A 20,395-nucleotide genomic window follows, 5' to 3' on the forward strand; every position below is an offset into this window, starting at 1 on the left:
GTGTTAGAAATATATTTACTGGAGTCAATGGTCTGCGCGAAGAGTTCTATTCCTTCCACGGGCTGCGGCGGGGCGAGGGTATCCCCCTCCTCTTGTCCCTGTTGGAGACACTCGGCAGCCAGCTGCATCGAAGAGGTCATCGAGGACCACATGGACTCCAACATGGATGTGGCTGGACAATAATAACAAATCCATCAAATAAATACACAAACATACTATATTTGTTGACAAACGACATGCGTGGGTAGTGCTCTGCATGCGACTAAATATATTGTGCGTGTGTGTGTGAGGGGGGAGGGGGGTGGGCACCTTTCTTAATTTTATCGATAATGCTTATCTCAGCCTTGCTAGCAAGAATTCCTAATATCACACTTCAAACATCTATCATACAATTTTTTGCCGAACTAAGAGATCCCATTTCAACGCCATTTAGTCTACTTTCACCCTTCTTTAAGATACGGGCGATATATAAGAAGAAAGATATAAAGAACATATAGAAACCTGATTGAGTCCGCTGTCGCGGCTGCACCGTGACGGTGAGTCCCGTGACCTGCACGAAGGAGTCGTCCTTCAGCAGAGTGGCCCACGGAATGGACACGTCCACCCTCCGCAGGAACCCGTCCACGAACTCCAACGGCCATCCTTGCGCCTCTCCTAACTCGTTCAAAGCCTGAAATATCACAATTAGGCATTGTTAAGATACACTTTCTTCTCCGTCTTAGTTCTCATTACTGAGGGTTGTGACCCTTGTCGAAGACTCTTCACTAGTTATCCCTTGACTGCGCTGCACGTAGTGCTCCAACCATCGAGGTGCCTGCTGCTACCTTAACTTGATCGGTCCATCGTGTGTGGGATCTTCCTCTCCTTCTCTCCCCCTCCAGGCTACCGATCACAACCAGTAGTTCCAGACTATCTTCATTGCCACGCAAAATGTGACCAAAGAACTGAAGAATCCGTCGTGTACAGAGATTGGCCAGAGTAAAGCCATCCAAGTGTAACGCCTGACGAATGGACTCGTTGGTGCTTCTAGCTGTCTATGGTATTCAGAGCATGCGCCTCCAACATCACATTTCAAAAGCGTACATTTTTCTCCATTCTGATGCTTTTATGGTCCATGTTTCAGCAGCATAGAGAAAAATGGAGTGGACAAAACTCCGGACTACTGACAAGCTTTATCTTGGTGTTGTTACTCACACCCCGGTCTTTCTCCATTTTGTCTAGCTTAGGCATGGCACTTTTGGCAATGGCGATACAACATCTGATCTCTCCTTCATTGCTAATTTGAGATCCAGTTTAGATACACAAGACAACACAACTATGTTGTGTGCTGTTTTTTTTTTTTTTTTTAAATCATAATTTTTTTAATCATATGTAAATTTTTGTAAATAAACACTTCTTTACAACAAAATATTTTAAACTAATTTCTTAAATTATTACATAAAGTTTGTGTTTTTTCTTAATCTATTATACTAAACTTGTTTTTTTTGTCAATTGAAAGTTGTATAAACTTAAAATAAAACACTTTTAAATTCGCTTTGAAAAAAATCCCAGCTCACATGGGTTCAAATGTAACATTAATGACATGAAAAAAAAAGATGATGCATCCTATGAAGGATGATTTATGCTGTTCCATCGATATATCGCTCACTCCGTTCAACAACGTCATATATATCAAAAGTCATCAATTTTCAGTTGTGCATGTTTTCGGAATGCCCAGAAAATGTACTATATCCCAGCAAAAGCGGCATATTTTTAACTTAATATCTACCCGCTACAGGGCAGAAAGTGTTGTTTTTGCATTTGGAAGAAAAAGTATTGTTTAATTATTTTTTTAAAAATACTAAATATTTTTCAAATAGAGAAAAAAACATTCAGGTTTTAGCTAAAACGATCTGTTGCACAGTAAAAAGTACAATAAGTGGCTTGATATTTATTTTTAATACATTGTATTATATTTTTAAACTTTAAAAACGATCTCCTGAAAAATCAAGTTTTTTTAAATATGACGTTGTTGAAAGGAGTGAGTGATATGTCGCCTCTTTAATTTACAATTTATTTACTCTGGTAAAGTTAAACCAGATGAAGGACACTTACGGATTAAGCCGACAGTATGATTTAAAGATTATGATGCGTATTGGTTTACGTTTTTTAAGATCCATTTAAAATGCATGACAAAGTTATAGAATATTGTAAAATGTCATCACGTATTGGAAAAATATTTTTGATAAAAAAAATCTTGCGTAACATATGAAGGGATGAATATATAAAAGGCAATAAAAACAATAGACGGAAATGAAAACAATATGCATGTTATTAAACCTCGCAGTCAAGGCTGACATCGCTGACGGTTCCCGTTCCATTGTATAGGTCCACACTCAGCTGATCCAATGTCAACTTTTCCTCCAGAAATTGTCCCAGGTATCGTTGCAACAAATATCTGCAGGCACGTTTCTTAATGTTCTCGGACCAAGGAACGTACCAAGGCATTTTGAAACATTAACGCTAAATACTAATTACGCCGCAAAATTCGAATAATCACAAAGAAATGCAATAAAAGCACGTTTCACGAACATTGTTGTGTCAGTTGTGTTGATTTGTTTTTGTACGAATGTGAAGTAAACAGACCTTTGTTCAGAATCAGAAGAGACCTTCATAAATATATCTATCTTTCTTTTTCCTGCTGATAATACGCGACATACGTACGACGTAGGTGTATTATCGTAACGTTAAAAAACTTATAAATGCAATTATTTAAAGATTCTTACCTTATAAAAGTACAATAACTATTGCATAAATTAAAAAAATAAACAGATGAATAATTCGAAGTTACAACCACATTTTAAGGAGTAAATTTAATGTAAGTAAGTACTGTTATTTATTATGGATTATTACTTAGCCGCACATGGGAGTTTTCCGAATTTTTTATACTAAACTCGGAATAGAGTATTACAAGTAAGGATAATTACCGAATTCAATATACTTGATATACCTTTTTTTTGATTTTGTAAATTTATATATTCAAAATAATGATTCATTGCAAAAATCGCTTTCCGAAAAATTTCAACTCTGTGCGATCTCTCGATTTTTTAGTTTGCTCTAGTATATAATCTTTGGCTTTGTCTATGGTAAAATTAAGCATGGCGTGATGTTAGCAGCCGTAGATTTGCTGATGTATTTTGTTTTTGGGACTTCTAAAATCTGCCGAAATTCTTTAGTTTCTAAGAAATTGCATCCCCTGATTCGATGTCTTCAAAATGGAAAATCGGTAAACAACTCGAATTCGGATTCTCTCTCTGTTTTCCTTACCCCGACTGGCGAAGTCGCTTTTTACCTTTCATTGTCTTATTTTCAGGAATGCCAAAAAAGAGACCCGAGTTTTTGGCAATGACACTATACACGGTCACGAACGTTCCATAGTTCATATCGACATCGATTGTTTCTACGCTCAGGTGGAGATGGTGAGGAATCCCGAATTGAGGTCGCGACCTCTGGGGATACAGCAGAAGAATATCATAGTGACCAGCAATTACGAGGCTAGAGCTTTCGGGATCGAAAAGTGCATGCCCGTCGCCGAGGGACTCAGGCTCTGTCCCGGGCTGGTTCTCGTGCGGGGAGAGGACCTGCAGCCCTACCGCAAGATGTCGGCGGAGATCTTCTCCGTGCTGCAGACCTACGGGTGTCCGGTGGAGAAACTCGGGATGGATGAGAACTTCGTCGACGTCACCGAAATCGTCAACGCGAAGGTCGCCGAGGGCGACCCGCAGGAGCCCGCGGGGCACGTGTACGGGGGACGGGAAGAAGAGGACGAGGCCTGCGACTGCGGCTGCCGGGAGCGTCTGGCCGCCGCCTCCCGGCTGGCCGCGGACATGCGCGCGCGCCTCCGCCAGCGGCTGCGCATCACGAGCTGTGCCGGCGTGGCGCACAACAAGTTGCTGGCCAAGCTGGCCACGCCGCTGCACAAGCCCGACCAGCAGACGCTCGTGCCGCCCGCGCGCGCCGCCGCGCTGCTCGCCGCGCTCGGGCCCGTGCGCGCCATCCCCGGCGTGGGCGCCAAGACGGCCGAGGCGCTGGGCGCGCTCGGCTTGCGCACCGTGGCGCAGCTGCAGGCCGCCGAGCCGCGCCTGCTGCGGGACACGTTCAGCGCGGACGTGGCGGCCCGCCTGCGCGCGCTCAGTCTGGGCGAGGACGGCGCCGACGTCAAGACCAGCGGTCCGCCCGGCTCCGTCGGCCTCGAGGACAGCTTCCGCGCGCTCAGCGTGGAGAGCGAGGTGCGCGACAGGTTCGGCGTGCTGCTGCGCCGCCTGCTGGCGCTCGTGGGCGACGAGCGGCGCTCGCCGGGCGGCCTGCGCGTCACGCTACGCCAGCACGCGCCGCCGCGCACGCCCGCGCGCGCGTCGCGTCACGCCAACCTACCGCCCTCGCTGCTGCGCCGGGACCCCGCCACGGGCGCGCTGCGCGTCACGCCCGAGGCGAGCGACAAGCTGGCGGAGCTCGTCATGCGCCTGTTCCGCAAGATGGTGGACCTGGACAGGCCCTTCCACCTCACGCTCATCGGGCTGGCCTTCACCAAGTTCCGCGAGGCGGCGGCCGGGCGCGGCTCGGTGGCGGGCTACCTGATGCGCGACGTGGCCGTGCAGAGCGTGCTGGACCTGGAGCACGCGGCGGAGGGCGGCGCCGCCATGGAGTGCGAGGGGGGCGCGGCGGCCGCGGGCGGCGCCGCGAGCCCCGGCGAGGCGGAGCCGCGGGCCAAAAAGGTGCGGCAGGAGCGCGGCGTGGGGGACCTGCGCCTGTCGCGCCTGCGCCTCAGCGCGCCCGGGGAGCCGCCGCCCGGAGTGGACCCCGTGGTGTTCGGGGAGCTGCCGGAGGAGGTGCGCGAGGAGCTGCGGGCCTCCTGGGCGCGGGGCCTGCCCGCGCAGCCCCCGCGCGCCCCCGCCAAGGACAAGCCTAACTCTATAATGAGATATTTCATTCCCAATAAACAGTGATGTACCGGTACTATGTGATCAAATTTTAAATAGTTATAAAGTCGACCGCGGGTCGACACGTGATGACGTTATTTTTATAAGAGATTTTCAACATCGGGGTGGTAGCCTTCTTTTTAATAATATATTTTGTAATTTTTTAAAAATCTCTTTTCTTTACCCTACATTTCACATACATGCACTCGAATGCGGGATTTAATTTAATCTCGGAGTGAAAAGTAAAATCATGGTGTAATTCAGCCTAGGTTCAATACACCCAGTTTGTTGGCAACTAACGAGCCTCTTCCTCCGCTGGAAGGAATAGAAGTTTATGAAATCTCGAGCCTCGGATTCACTACATTAATGAAAAAGTGGCACTTAATCTGTAATTTGTCCAATGGAGACGTTTTTGCAACGACCATGTGTTTGCTATCGGATCCAATTGAAATAGTGCCAACTGTCTCGCACTCGGAGCATATCTACCCAAGGATTGTAGAGTGTTCTATTCACCAACGTTGTGGGTAGAAACGCAGTTGATGGCTCTGTTCCTGAAAATCGAGTTGAACAGCTTTAAAATATTCTCATTCATACCCATTCGATTGAGTCTCGAATCACTAATGATTCAATAACAATATTTCGAAATTAGTTCATGCGTATTTATAGAACTTCCAAGAATTTGAGTAGCGTGGTTGTCAATAATGGGTAGAATTGGCGAATGTTACATGTGTGTAAAGTGATCACTTAAACCAGCCTATGAGGGTTGTCAGCCCTGCAAATACCCAGACTTCCATATTCTTATTCTCAATATTATTCATATTTAAAGCATTTACTTTGTGGTTAGTCATTTTTACTTATGAATTTTTTTACAAAAATGTTAATATAATTAGTATATAACCACTCAACGAGATTTTTATGTCTACCGGTTTCGAGACGTACCCGTCTCTTCGTCAGGACAATCACTACCGCAGCATGCAAACAATACTACCCTTCACCACCATAGCACTATTTACATGCACTCAGTGCATGTTTAACCTCGGCTCATGTTTGTGCTGAAACCTTAAGTGCATTTTGTGTAGTTTTAAGTGTGTAAATAGTGCTATGGTAGTGAAGGGTAGTATTGTTTGCATGCTGTGGTAGTGAGTGTCCTGACGAAGAGAGGGGTACGTCTTGATACCGGTGCACATAAAAATCTCGGCGAGTGGTTATATACTATTATTATTAACATTTAAAAAAAAAAATAAAAATAAGTTCCATATTCTTAATCTTCCATATTTTAAAATTAGGTTTACAAGATAATTTTGTATGGCCAGCCTAGCGAGCGCAGGATTGGAGAGCGTGTAAACATGCTCAAGGCAGAGAACTGACTTAAATGAAAAAATAGTTTACCGATTCTCTCTGAACTCTATCCATACCTAATTTGTGCGTAGGGCACCGCATCGTGATGACAAGTATGAATTTGATTTTAAATTCCACTGATCAACAAAATTTAACTTTTTGTCTGTTAAATTTATCAGAATATCTGTTTTTTTTGGAAATTTTGCCCTGATAAATTTGCATTTTTTTTTTTGTGACGAGTAACATATTTTTTCTGTCCATCTCCGTAGTGTAGTGGTCAGCGCGTTTGGCTACCGTGCTGGAGGTACCAGGGGGGTGAAAATGAATGATTTTGACTCTCATATTTACTTAATATCATTCTGGACTGGTACAAGAAGTGCAGGGCCGATCACCTTGCATGCAATTAACAATCAAGATAACGCTGGGTAGCTACGATGCAGTGCCCTATGCACCATTGGATGCAGATAAGTGTTAAAAAATAAAAATAAAACTTTTTTTTGTAAAGGACATTCAAAAAATTATACTGTCGTAAAGTGATTAATTCAATTTACCTACGTATAGTAAACTAAATCTAATTTTCATTTAATCAGAGAATAGTTTTATTCTATTCTCTCTGCCTACCCCTGCGATGAGCGGCATGATGGTTAGTTAGTCAGAAATTGACCAATTATCATTCTAGCAAGTAGTTACCCAATAAAACACAATTTATTATTGGAGTACAAAAATATATTTCGTTCCATAGTTACATTGAATTAAATCTACTATCTTCAAATCAAAAGCAATCTACAATCTTTTGGATGGCAGAGTTTCCAACAAGGGAACATGGTTGATCCTCTGTCGGTGGCTAATGACTTTTGAAGAATAAAAAAAATACAATCTCAGGGTGGTGACTGACCGGAGCATTTTGTCATAATGTAACATCGCTCGCGGCGTGCATGTTACGTTACGGCATCGCTGACTGACTGCGATCCGTGCTCGTTTAGAACACAACTGCTCGCTTGCGGTCTTGTGCTCAGTGTTGCCATATGCCAAACCAAAAAATCTTAATTACAGTCTAGAAATCTGCGTAAAATTTGTATAGAATCAATAACCCAAAATCTGTATGAATCTTCGCATTCGTAGTTAAAATGTCGGACGACGAAGGTGTGATTTTTGGTTGTGATTTTAATAAATTACAGCTTACTCCAGATGAAGAAAAAAAGATTCCCCGCAGTTCGGGGAATTTTCCACAGATTGGCAACCTTGGTACTGACCTAAATTGCATCTGACTTCGGATGGAGCATTCGGAAGGAGCGGCGAGCAGCTCGGCTCCCTGTACTGACTGCCTGAATGCTCGCATCGCAACATGTTACGTTACGACGAAATGCTCCGGTCAGTCTCCACATTATAACATTTTCATTAAAATCTATTAAGTACCTTTTATAAAAAATATAAGGTGTATTCTGCACCACCGTGACCTTATCACTGCAACAATATACTTGAAGATAAAAAGGAACAGAGGAGAGGTAAAATAAAGAGTTATTTGGAACAGTTCAAAAGGCAGGTATCGTATAAAGATCTGAAAAATTGGTTTTTGACGGAAAACAGCGGAATGTGCTGCTCGGAAGAGAGCCTCGTATGTAATACATTTATACAACGTAATATAATATGTACAAAACAATATAAAATTCAGAAATGGAGATCGTCAAGTCTTTATAATAGGAACAAGAAAACACGTAGGAATGCAATCACTTTCAAAACAAAACACATGGTGAAATCTTAAATCTAAACTGTATAACTAATTTTTGGGGTTTTCACTATAATTATATGATATTTTACTAATTTCCATATAAGTATGGGTGGGAAATCATCCATATCTTCAGTAGACACCTGATTCGGCGGTAATATGACTAATAAGTATGTCGTGTATTGGACGTACATATTATGAGCCAGTCATAAGGTAGGAGCTAGGTACCTTAAAATTTGAGTGAAGAGTTTTAACTGAGGCTATTTATCTAGGTATAGATAAGTAACATCTCCTGACCCAATAGTGCATGGGGCACTGCATCATATTGTGAATGCTCTTCTAATCATGACAATTTTTACTTTGACCCAGTGCTACAGTGGAACCACCCTCTCAAGTTTAAGCCCGGATATACGTCTTCTATGCTACGTTTACATTCCACTTTTCATTGTAATATAATACATGTTACTTTGTATTTGTCCCCCCCTCGTAAAATTACCAAAGTATTTTTAAATTCTCAAAGCTTTCGCTTCTTGATAGTGTATAACTTATCTCTCTTTTCCCATGTATTTTAAAACATCTTCCTTCGGAACTCTCTCATCTGTGATGTTTTGAGCTATCTTCCATAGCACCAAACGTGAGTAAAAAATATTTTGTATATTTCGTATATTCTCCCGGGATCTCCAGCACGGCACCCAAAGGCTCAACATCAGGGGCCTTGACTGACACTAACTCATGCCGCGTCTTCGGCATTCCACATATCGCTCATTTGGTGCAACAATGACGTAATTACACTTTTTTAAAAAAGTTAAATATGTCAAAATGTATGGAAAGACTATTTACATCGGGAGAAACATCGACATTATTTATTTTGTGGTGAAATGCTGCGAGATGGCGTGAGTGTCATTGTAGATTTGAGTAAAATGGGACCATTTCTGTCGCTTCGTCTGAATGGCATCTCCTGTAATATTTCCAAAATTGTAATTGCACCAAATGAGCGATATATAGTTTACAAGTAAACCAAATTTTGTAAACACAGATTCCTCTATAAATAATAAACTATATAATTTTACCAGAATGAAAGTTTGGGTCTATTTCAAATAAAGCTATAATTGAATGGAGTCTAATAAAGAAAAATAATCCTTTTGGTCAGTCCAAAAAATTTGGTCAGTCAAAAATAAGATTGGGATTTGATCGAGTTGGCGGTATGTACATAATAAAAAACTTAAGAGTGCAAAGGTTAAATATTTTTTTTAAGAATAGTAATAAGGTTCTGTTCAAATTATACTCGAGAGCTCAAAATTCAGTGACGATATTTCAGTTTAAATATACATATTTTATTGTTTATAAATGTTTATGGTGATTTCTGGGCTTCGTTAAAAAAAACATTTTAGTTTGGTTTGGGATTAAACCCCATATTTCAAACTCGTTCTTACTTTAAATAATCCATAGGGTGTAATAATAAAAAATAAATAATACTTTTCACAAGTGGACGGACGATATACTAATACAGGTCAATATAAAATTTGTCATATATAAAAATGTTAATTTACATGAAAAAGACAGGAATTAATCAAATATTATTTATACGAGGGTTGAGGGACATAGAGGCCGTCGTGAATCAAATGCCAGTATTAAAAATAAACCTTTATCTTTAGTTACCCTAAAACCAACATTTGTAGTGCGATACATAAAGTGTTGTTGCTATAGCGAATTTCCCAAGTTATTCCACCAATGGAATCCAACTGAGAAAATTTCAGAAAACCGCGCAATATTTTTGACAAATTTTGAAGACAATTATCTCAACAATAAAGCTTCGCCGAGTTGGTTTCTGTTTTCGGCAATGAAGCATCACACGAATCGAAAATTTCTCGTGGTAAATTCAGACGTGGAAGGCTGAGTCTTAGCAACGACCCGAAGACAGATGCGCCAAAAATGGCACTCAGGAAAATGTTGATGCCATGCGCTTCTCAGGAAAGATTGACATGTCACATATCGCAAGATTGAGGCATCATTAGGGACATCATTATAGTCAAAATTTCCAGTTGCTGGAAAAAGTAGTCCACGCCTTCAAAAAGGCAATTTCAACAGTACCAACAGCGAGTGGAATAACTGCTTTCAGAGTTGGTTCGAGCGCATGCCAAAATATATTAATCTTTGTGGAGAATACTTAACAATAAAGTCTTCAAAACCTCTCTTCCAACCTGTTCATCTACAGTTTTATTCCAACTCTGTGTGCAAAGACAGCCCTCGTATACATTTAAAAAAAAAAAGGTTTCGTTTTCGAAATACTGAGTTCAGTTTAGTCCAGTCTTTTTGCCTTTTTTTTTGGTTCTCCTGTAAAAAAAATGACGTATTCCGGATAAAATTCGTCATCATTATACTTGACTACCACGTGTCCATCGGGTTTTTGAGTTGTGTCAAAGCGAAGATTGTTGACTTGATCAAGGAACGGAGGGACGGTCATATCTTTAGATCCATTGTAAGTATGACAGCGAAGGACTTTAGCGGCAATCATGACCCGAACCTCGGCTTTCGCGCAGTAATTACTGGCGTAATTTGATACATCGGAGAAATTGACACCCCTGCCAAATAGAGAAGGGTTCTTATGAAAACGCCAGTTGAAATTGTTACTGCAAATATTATTTATATTTTCAAAGGACGAACCGTGGAACAGAATCTCTTCCCTGACATTTTCTTTTCCGTAGAGTATTTCGTACTCTTCTTTCTTCAGTAAATAAAATAATCTCAGGAACATATTTTGTATGCGCTCTATTTTGATGACTTGGAAATGAGATTGGGTAGTTCTCATGAATAACTTGTTGATTTGAATAAAGTCGGGCGTTCCTCTTATTAACTCTTCAGTATAAAGGTCAGTCTTAAGAGGAATGTTATAAATGTATGACAATTTGACGTGCAGCGGAGGTCGTTTATAACTTTTACTAAAATATTCTGTTTTTACTACTCCTGGTAACGTCGGTGCGGGTCTCTCGTATCTGAAACATTTTAAGTTATTAGACATAAAAGGAAATATTAATTATTGTAAAGGCAAATAGTAATTTTTCACGCGATGCGGAAATATATTTTTATTCAGTACTCCCAGATGGAACCGTCTCATTACAAAGATACAAACTCGGGGTTCTCATTCATTAAGCGTTCTAGTGAATTCAAAAATTAAATGACTTTAAATTTTTGGTGAATCCGTGTTTTATATTGAAGGCAAAAGTAATTTTATTTTTATTATTAACAAAAATACTTCAATTTCATACTATTTATGTGAGCCTAAGCGTCTCATTATTGAAAATAGGTACCAAATTGTGGTAGAGTGGGTGCGAACCCAGAAACTCTGACTAAAGAGTCCGCGACACTAACCGCAGGACCACAACCCGACATTTATTAATATTAATAACATTCATTAGTTGTCTTAGAAAATTCTCCTTGCCTTTTATGTACATACAAGGATTAATAGCATATTTAGTTGATGTCTTAAAAATTATAATGAATGAGCAAAGAAAAACAAGTCAATGGATTCAATATCTTATATCAATCAAGATTTGTCACATAGCTCATTTATTCGTCTTGTCATATCTTCTAAATAAGACACCACTTAATCTGATAGATCTTTGTGTCCTATTGCCTCATCAAATTTGTCAACTGCATACCTCGGCTGTCCAAGCATAAAACTCAGCAATGGGACTTTTTTTGCATTTTTGTACTAAGTAGAATCTACTTAGTGCAAAAATGCAAAAAAAACTACAAAAAATGTCCCTTACAGTATTTTGAGTTTGGACAGCCGACCTGTCATCTATATTAAAATATCAAAAAATCTTATATTTTAAATTTAAATAATAATAATAATAAAGGTGTACCTACCTGGGTGGCGAGGTTGTCGGAGGCGGCAGTAGAAAACCAGCTGCAGGAACATTTCTAGGGGGTTGTTTGCTGATTACACTTGGTCTAAGAAATAGAAAAAAATAAAATAACACGAGGCAGAGCAGGTGCCTACCATTTCCGAATACTCCATCTGATAGATCTTTATGTCCTATTGCCTCATCAATTTTTTTGAAAAGCAGACCTGTCATCCAGTTAGTTTTTACGTTTATTCAATCATTTGTTTTTTTATTCTGCACATAAACAGAACATTCACATAACAACTGAGAATGCTCTAAATGCTGAAGCGTATATCTTTCACGATATTCTTTTTACTGAGTGCAATAACTTACTTGAATTTTTCCACTATATTTTTTTCATCATTCAATATATTTTTCTCTTCGTGAGGTTCAAATATTTTTACAAGGTGGCGGACCAAGTAAACTGAGCATGCTCCGATACATGATCTCAATAGGAATATTGCGAACCGGATGAATCCCACCACTGCTGTCATCCATATTAAGATTTCATAAAATCTTATTTTTTTCAATTGATATAATAACAATAATAAAGGTGCACCTACCTGGGTGGCAAGGTTGTCGGAGGCGGCAGTAGAAAACCAGCTGAAGGGACATTTCTAGGGGGTTGTTGGCTGATTACACTCGGTCTAAGAAATAGAAAGAAATAAAATAACACGAGGCAGAGCAAGTGCCAACCATTTGCGAAATACTCCATCTGATAGATCTTTATGTCCTATTGCCTCATCAATGTTTGTAAACAGCAGACCTGTCGTCCAGTGATGGGATTAAAAATTTTCAAGAACCAGTTCGCCCTTTAGGTACTACCCCACCTTTAAAATAATAGTTTTTACGTTTATTCAATTATTTGTTTTTTATTCTGCACATAAACAGAACATTCACATAACAACTGAGAATGCTCCAAATGCTGAATCTTCTTCTTATTTTAGGCCTTACGGCCTGTTTTTAAGAGGGATTAGCCTCCTGCGACGTCGATTCCCAGCTATCGACCCATCTCTTTGGTGGTCTGCCCGGGAGTCGTCTACCATAGGGTTGGCCGTACAGTGCGATGTGGGGGGGAGTCTGGATGGTTCCATTCTCTTCACATGCGCATACCATTGTCTCCTCGTTGCCTTCCCCACCTAACGACATCTTTGATCTCGCATATTTCCTTGGTCCTGGCATTTCTGATTCTATCTCGAAGACTCTTGCCTGTTATGCTTCTCAGAGTCTTCATTTCTGACACTCATTTCGCGTTTTTTGTGGCAGCGGTGTCTGCTCTACTTTGGATTCCATACGTCATGATGGGTCGGACACAAGTTTTGTATATCTTGATCTTGCTGCCAATCTTCATCTCAGGGTTTTTCCATTTAGCATTTTTCAGGCATCCTGAGATGGCTGCAGCTTTGTTCACTTGCCCCATCACTTCGCATCGCATATCCGTTTGACCACACAGGTCCACACCCAGGTATTTAAACTTTTCCACCTGCTCTACCAAGACGCCATCCATAGTCACGCTACATCCCACTGGGATCCGAGAGAACACCATGCTCTTGGTTTTTGTAGCAGATATAGTCATATTGGATTTTTGACTAGCAAGGTGGAATGTGTTCAAGAGTAGTTGCAGGTCCCCTTCAGTCTCAGCGAATACAACGGCATCATCCGCATAGCAGACAACATCGATGGTTTTCTCTCCCAGTCTGTATCCTTTATGTAGTCCTTTAATATCCTCCACAATCCCATCCATGATGAGATTGAAGAGGAATGGATTCAGACTGTCACCCTGCCTGATGCCGGTACCGACTCTTACGGGATTTGAGAGATTACCATCTACTTTGATTCTGGTGTTTGTGTTTGAGTTGAGTTGCCTGATTATGTTGACTATTTCCGGGAGCGCTCCTCTTTCAACCAGTATTTGCGTTATATCATTAAGTCTGGCTCGGTCAAACGCCTTTGTGAGGTCAGTCAATAAAGCATACGAATGCCGGCCTATTATATTCAATAGCTTTTTCTTTTATTTGTCTCACTACAAATACTGCATCTGTGATGGAACGATTTTTTCGGAAACCTTGTTGCTCCTCGCTATTTTGAATGGTCACTTCTAGTTTGGACTTCAGGATCTGTGTGAAAAGTTTAAGAGTTGAACATAACAATGATATTCCTCTGTAATTATCCGGGTTACTTTTCTGTCCCTTTTTGAATATAGGGGTTGTGATACTAGTCTTCCAATCGGCTGGTATATGAGATGTTGCTAGTATCTTGTTGAACAGATTATATAGTTCTCGACTCAAACTTTCCTCTGCATATTTCAACAGTTCATTGTTAATATTGTCAACTCCGGGTGCCTTTCGATTTTTAAGTTTTTTGATTGCTGCCATAATTTCCCCTAACTCAATTTCGCTCGCTTCGTTAACACTTGTAATTTCTGATTGATTTTCTCCGTCTGTTTGATAGAGGTTTTGGAAATAGTTCTCCCATTCCCCTAAGGATATTTTCTTTGTTTGCACATATTCGCTTAATGGTTTCTTTTTATTTCTGAGCATTTTCCATACTTTTTTCTGAGCTCCATATAGATCATTTTCCATGTCTTTTGTGAATTTTGTCCAGTAATCCCTTTTTATTTTTCTTATTTCTGAATTTATTCTATTCCTAATTATTATGTATGTCTGGTATGTCTGTGGAGAGACGGCACTTTTGTATGTCAAATATGCTATTCTTTTTTCTGAAGCTAGTTTTTTAACCTCCTCTGTAAACCAAGGTTTTGTATTTTTTCCTCCATTCAGATTTACTTTCCTTTTTCCTAGTGCATTTTCACTAGGGAAAAGAAAAGTAAATCAGAATGGAGGGAAAATACAATATCTTTCACGACATTCTTTTTACTAACTAACTAACTAACTAACCATCACGCCGCTTCCCCGCGGGGGTAGGCAGAGAGAATAGAGCGCCACACCACTCTGTCCTTGCAAACATTCTTCGCCTCTTCCACGTTCATGCATCTCCTCATACATACCCGCCGATTGTTACGACTCCTAACCTGACCACTTTCAAGTATTTGGCATACCTGATCGTGCCATGTTTTTCTCGGTCTACCTCTGCTTATTTTCCCAATAACATTTTAATCATAATTTTGTTTTACCGTTCTTTCCTCACTCATTCGTTCTACATGTCCAAACCATCTCAAAACACCTTTCTTAATTTTATCGATAATGCTTATCTGCATATTTCAACAGTTCATTGTTAATATTGTCAACTCCGGGTGCCTTTCGATTTTTAAGTTTTTTGATTGCTGCCATAATTTCCCCTAACTCAATTTCGCTCGCTTCGTTAACACTTGTAATTTCTGATTGATTTTCTCCGTCTGTTTGATAGAGGTTTTGGAAATAGTTCTCCCATTCCCCTAAGGATATTTTCTTTGTTTGCACATATTCGCTTAATGGTTTCTTTTTATTTCTGAGCATTTTCCATACTTTTTTCTGAGCTCCATATAGATCATTTTCCATGTCTTTTGTGAATTTTGTCCAGTAATCCCTTTTTATTTTTCTTATTTCTGAATTTATTCTATTCCTAATTATTATGTATGTCTGGTATGTCTGTGGAGAGACGGCACTTTTGTATGTCAAATATGCTATTCTTTTTTCTGAAGCTAGTTTTTTAACCTCCTCTGTAAACCAAGGTTTTGTATTTTTTCCTCCATTCAGATTTACTTTCCTTTTTCCTAGTGCATTTTCACTAGGGAAAAGAAAAGTAAATCAGAATGGAGGGAAAATACAATATCTTTCACGACATTCTTTTTACTAACTAACTAACTAACTAACCATCACGCCGCTTCCCCGCGGGGGTAGGCAGAGAGAATAGAGCGCCACACCACTCTGTCCTTGCAAACATTCTTCGCCTCTTCCACGTTCATGCATCTCCTCATACATACCCGCCGATTGTTACGACTCCTAACCTGACCACTTTCAAGTATTTGGCATACCTGATCGTGCCATGTTTTTCTCGGTCTACCTCTGCTTATTTTCCCAATAACATTTTAATCATAATTTTGTTTTACCGTTCTTTCCTCACTCATTCGTTCTACATGTCCAAACCATCTCAAAACACCTTTCTTAATTTTATCGATAATGCTTATCTGCATATTTCAACAGTTCATTGTTAATATTGTCAACTCCGGGTGCCTTTCGATTTTTAAGTTTTTTGATTGCTGCCATAATTTCCCCTAACTCAATTTCGCTCGCTTCGTTAACACTTGTAATTTCTGATTGATTTTCTCCGTCTGTTTGATAGAGGTTTTGGAAATAGTTCTCCCATTCCCCTAAGGATATTTTCTTTGTTTGCACATATTCGCTTAATGGTTTCTTTTTATTTCTGAGCATTTTCCATACTTTTTTCTGAGCTCCATATAGATCATTTTCCATGTCTTTTGTGAATTTTGTCCAGTAATCCCTTTTTATTTTTCTTATTTCTGAATTTATTCTATTCCTAATTATTATGTATGTCTGGTATGTCTGTGGAGAGACGGCACTTTTGTATGTCAAATATGCTATTCTTTTTTCTGAAGCTAGTTTTTTAACCTCCTCTGTAAACCAAGGTTTTGTATTTTTTCCTCCATTCAGATTTACTTTCCTTTTTCCTAGTGCATTTTCACTAGGGAAAAGAAAAGTAAATCAGAATGGAGGGAAAATACAATATCTTTCACGACATTCTTTTTACTAACTAACTAACTAACTAACCATCACGCCGCTTCCCCGCGGGGGTAGGCAGAGAGAATAGAGCGCCACACCACTCTGTCCTTGCAAACATTCTTCGCCTCTTCCACGTTCATGCATCTCCTCATACATACCCGCCGATTGTTACGACTCCTAACCTGACCACTTTCAAGTATTTGGCATACCTGATCGTGCCATGTTTTTCTCGGTCTACCTCTGCTTATTTTCCCAATAACATTTTAATCATAATTTTGTTTTACCGTTCTTTCCTCACTCATTCGTTCTACATGTCCAAACCATCTCAAAACACCTTTCTTAATTTTATCGATAATGCTTATCTCAGCTTTGCATTCCTTGATTTATTTCACTATTCGCACATCTATCATACATCGTTTTGTCGCACATTCTTCTGAGAGATCGCATTTCGACTGCATTCAGTCTACTTTCATCCTTCTTTTGCCAACTCCATGTTTCACTTCCATACATTAGAGTTGGAACCAGGACTCCGTTGTGCACTGCCAGTTTAGCTTCCGCTGATAGGTTTTTATTTGCTATAACTGATTTCAGTGCACCATTCACTTTGTTCCCAGCATTCACTCTCCTTTCTATATCTTTATCAATCTTTCCATCCCTAGAAAACATACTACCCAAATACACGAAATCATCTACCTGTTCCAAAATCTCTCCGTTTACCAAAATTACTATTTTTTTTACTAAGTGCGATAACTTACTTGAATTTTTCCGCTATATTTTTTTCATCATTCAATATATTTTTCTCTTCGTGAGGTTCAAATGTTTTTACAAGGTGGCGGACCAAGTAAACTGAGCATGCTCCGATACATGATCTCAATAGGAATATTGCAACCGGATGAATCCCACCACTGCTGTCATCTATATAAATATTTTAAATTGATATAATAACAATAATAAAGGTGCACCTACCTGGGTGGCGAGGTTGTCGGAGGCGGCAGTAGAAAACCAGCTGAAGGGACATTTCTAGGGGGTTGTTGGCTGATTACACTTGGTCTAAGAAATAGAAAGAAATAAAATAACAGGAGGCAGAGCAAGTGCCAACCATTTGTGAAATACTCCATTTATTCACCCAAGATGCAGTCGATAAGTAACTAATAAGCGCATTAAAATTCATATTTATAAAAATCAAAGAATAAAAAAAAATCATAAATAAATTCTTCTTCTTCTTCAAACCCATATCCTTACCCCAATGGTGCATAAGGCACTACATCATATAAACGCAGTGTTATCTTAATCGTTAACACACGAAGGAAGGGTGACCAGCCCTCCGCTTCAGGTACCAACCAGTTCAGGGTAATATCGAATAAATATTAGAGTGAAAAAAACTTATATTTATTTCAGCCCCCCTTGAGAATCGAACCCGGGACCTCCAGAAGGGTAGCCGAGCGTTCTGACCACAACACTACGGAGGCGGATTTTTCCGCAAACATATCGCTCATTCCTTTCAAGAACGTCATAAATCAAAAATAGTCAATTTTAAGTGTGCATGTTTTCGAAATACCCAAAAAATGTACTATATCCCAGCAAAAGAGACAAATTTTTAACTTAATATTTACGCGCTACAGGGCAAAAAATGTAATTTTTGCATTTTGAAGAAAAGGTACTGTTTAATTAGTTTTTCAAATAAACTAAATATTTTTGAAATGGAGAAGAAACCTTCAGGTTTTACCTAAAAAGATCTGTTGCACAGTAAAAAGTACAATAAGTGGCTTGATATTTATTTTTAATATATTGTGTTATATTTTTAAACTTTAAAAACGTTCTCCTGAAAAATCAAGTTTTTTTTTATTTATGACGTTCTTGAAAGGAGTGAGCGGAAAATGTGTGTGGAAAAAGCTTTATAGTTGTTATTTTAGTCTTAAAATATACGGTTAAACTCACCGTGCATTCTCTTCCTCACACCAACGGCAACAAGTCCACGAGTTGCCCATTTTAAGCTAAACAACTTGGACTTTGCAATAAAACTTAATATTTGTATCATGCAGGGCATCTCTTGATGGTCGGATGACTACAATTTACAACGCAATATACATCACCAAAGATTATATACTAGTTACAACACCAAAACCGACAAAATAAAAGTGCAGCAACGCAATAAACATTATAAAATGACCAAAGACGAACACGTGACCACCAGAGAAAATCACAACTGCAATGTGATTGTAAACAAAATGTCGGTTGATAACGATAATGAACGTTTAGGGATGTCCAGTCGTAGGAGGAAAAGGGTTTGGAAATCGACAAATTATAATAAGTGTTAAACATTATTAGTATTCTATTTTATTACTGTTTACTTATCTGCAAATTATATAGTACGCACCATCTATTGATAAGGTTCAAAGTAAAAATATGTATCTTCACCCTTCAGTAGAAAGTTTTCAATCATTTTAATGTATTCTTAAAATAGTAGAAGTTTTTTTACGTTTTATTTTTTGTTTTTATTTTATGTTACTATTAATTTTTCGCTCTAAAAATAGAATTTCGGAATATTGCTCATGCATGCTTTAATGAAATCACAAAAACGTAAATTCAAATGTGTCCAAATTATATTACGAATGTTTTTACTTTTACTTACGCTTTTATTACTATATCAGCCAACAGTTGTGGAGGTTTTTTTGTTGTTGTTTTTTTTACTGTGTTAAAAAAAAACAAACGCTGATACTAATAAAAAAAATATGTACTAATTATTTTTGTATTTCAATGTAATAATCTATCGATTTCCAATCGACCAAGATAATGAAGTACGATTTGCCACTTAATAATTAGTCGATTTGAGCAAAAAATCCGTAATTTTTAATTATATTTATCTTACATTATTAAATTGCGATAATTAAAAAAATATGAGCGATGATTTGATTGGTAGGTGCAATAAGTACCTATATACAAATAAATATTGTTGAAACCCCTTTCTCAAATCAAAAAAATAAAACAAACTGGAATGACGTAGCGAAAAATGTACCATAGACATGAAAACCCATAAGGGGATTCCTTTACCCGTGAGGAGATTCATAGGGATGGGCATGAACGAAATGTTTGGTTCGATTTCGAAGTGCAATTAAATGCAAAAATGTATGATGAAAAAAAGGTCTGAGTAGGTCAAAAAACTGCAAAAGGCATAAAATGTGTGGAGCGCGAATACTTATCAATTATTGTCGATAAATTTGAGTAAAACCAATAAAGTTGAGTTGATTATGTATCGGCCACGAGATATTAAGATTCTATCTATTATAAATAAATAATTTTATCGTTGATTAAAGTAATTTGATATTAATGAAATAATGACTTTGGATTTGAAATAATATTTTATGTTTTTAATTGAATCTTTATGTACTCGTGATGGTATTCGGTAATGCTGTTAAAAGTTTGACCTTGGAACGAAACCTACGCAGACAAAGATGAATCGGGTCCTCTCCCCTGTGTCCTGTGTGGGCAGGCTCTCGTTATTTTAAATCATCATTTTTCCAGTAGAACAAAGTCGTTCGCAATCCCATGTGCTTAAAATCGATAAAAACGGAACCAGTTTTGTTTTGTTTGGCAAAAAATCAAGGACAATAAGTAAAAATTGCCCAAATCTCCATAAATGCCAGACATTCTCGATGATTTCGTTTGTTTTGTCGATTGTGTGATTTTTTAATAGTTTTGCCGACATGTTTATTAAATAATATCTAAGTATGAAAGTTTTAATTAAATTCACGTCTTTTTTATATTTTGAAGTAGTTAAGTTTAATTTTAACTAAACTTCTTTAAAAC

The 20,395-nt window shown here is 38.8% G+C and overlaps 3 protein-coding genes across 4 annotated transcripts in view; 1 reads left to right on the top strand and 2 right to left on the bottom strand.

Annotated features, from left to right (window-relative positions):
* Atg2 (Autophagy-related 2) overlaps positions 1–2,606 on the bottom strand; it is a 42,471-nt gene extending 39,865 nt beyond the window's left edge. Inside the window, exons 1-3 of the mRNA XM_088257795.1 lie at positions 2,320–2,606; positions 502–670; positions 20–172 (exon numbers count right to left, since the gene is read on the bottom strand). Coding sequence (XP_088113921.1) covers positions 20–172; positions 502–670; positions 2,320–2,487 — 490 coding nt within the window. The 5' untranslated portion in view covers positions 2,488–2,606. The remainder of the gene's footprint in view (positions 1–19; positions 173–501; positions 671–2,319) is intronic.
* Positions 2,607–3,118: 512 nt separating this feature from the next.
* PolI (DNA polymerase iota) lies at positions 3,119–5,128 on the top strand. The gene is made up of 2 exons (XM_088257728.1): positions 3,119–3,265; positions 3,353–5,128. Exons 1-2 carry the CDS (start codon positions 3,255–3,257, stop codon positions 4,983–4,985), a joined length of 1,644 nt encoding a protein of 547 aa, XP_088113854.1. The 5' UTR covers positions 3,119–3,254; the 3' UTR covers positions 4,986–5,128.
* Positions 5,129–7,000: 1,872 nt separating this feature from the next.
* LOC148310822 (protein mono-ADP-ribosyltransferase PARP12-like) lies at positions 7,001–18,714 on the bottom strand. Of its 2 annotated transcripts, XM_088257797.1 has the most exons (6): positions 18,527–18,714; positions 17,555–17,638; positions 12,473–12,556; positions 11,893–11,976; positions 10,687–11,015; positions 10,408–10,604 (listed from the first exon to the last, which is right to left on the bottom strand). In XM_088257797.1, the coding sequence occupies exons 1-6, from the start codon at positions 18,574–18,576 to the stop codon at positions 10,534–10,536; spliced, it is 702 nt and encodes a 233-aa protein (XP_088113923.1). In that variant the 5' UTR covers positions 18,577–18,714; the 3' UTR covers positions 10,408–10,533. The 2 variants fall into 2 exon arrangements, with proteins under 2 accessions (XP_088113922.1, XP_088113923.1); XM_088257796.1 differs by having other exon boundaries at positions 7,001–11,015.
* Between the last annotated feature and the right edge of the window lie 1,681 nt (positions 18,715–20,395).

The sequence above is a fragment of the Brachycentrus maculatus genome, unplaced genomic scaffold (assembly GCF_059751285.1).
Source record: "Brachycentrus maculatus isolate JH-2025_06_01 unplaced genomic scaffold, ASM5975128v1 h1tg000087l, whole genome shotgun sequence".
NCBI lineage: Eukaryota > Metazoa > Arthropoda > Insecta > Trichoptera > Brachycentridae > Brachycentrus > Brachycentrus maculatus.

Bases quoted from the DNA above. Each gene is read 5' to 3' on its own strand.
- LOC148310822 (XM_088257796.1), bottom strand. From the start codon at position 18,576: ATGGGCAACTCGTGGACTTGTTGCCGTTGGTGTGAGGAAGAGAATGCA. The intron at 12,557-17,554 runs GTAGGTGCACCT...TCTATTTCTTAG, and splicing joins CCGACAACCTCGCCACCCAG to ACCGAGTGTAATCAGCCAAC. The intron at 11,977-12,472 runs GTAGGTGCACCT...TCTATTTCTTAG, and splicing joins CCGACAACCTTGCCACCCAG to ACCAAGTGTAATCAGCAAAC.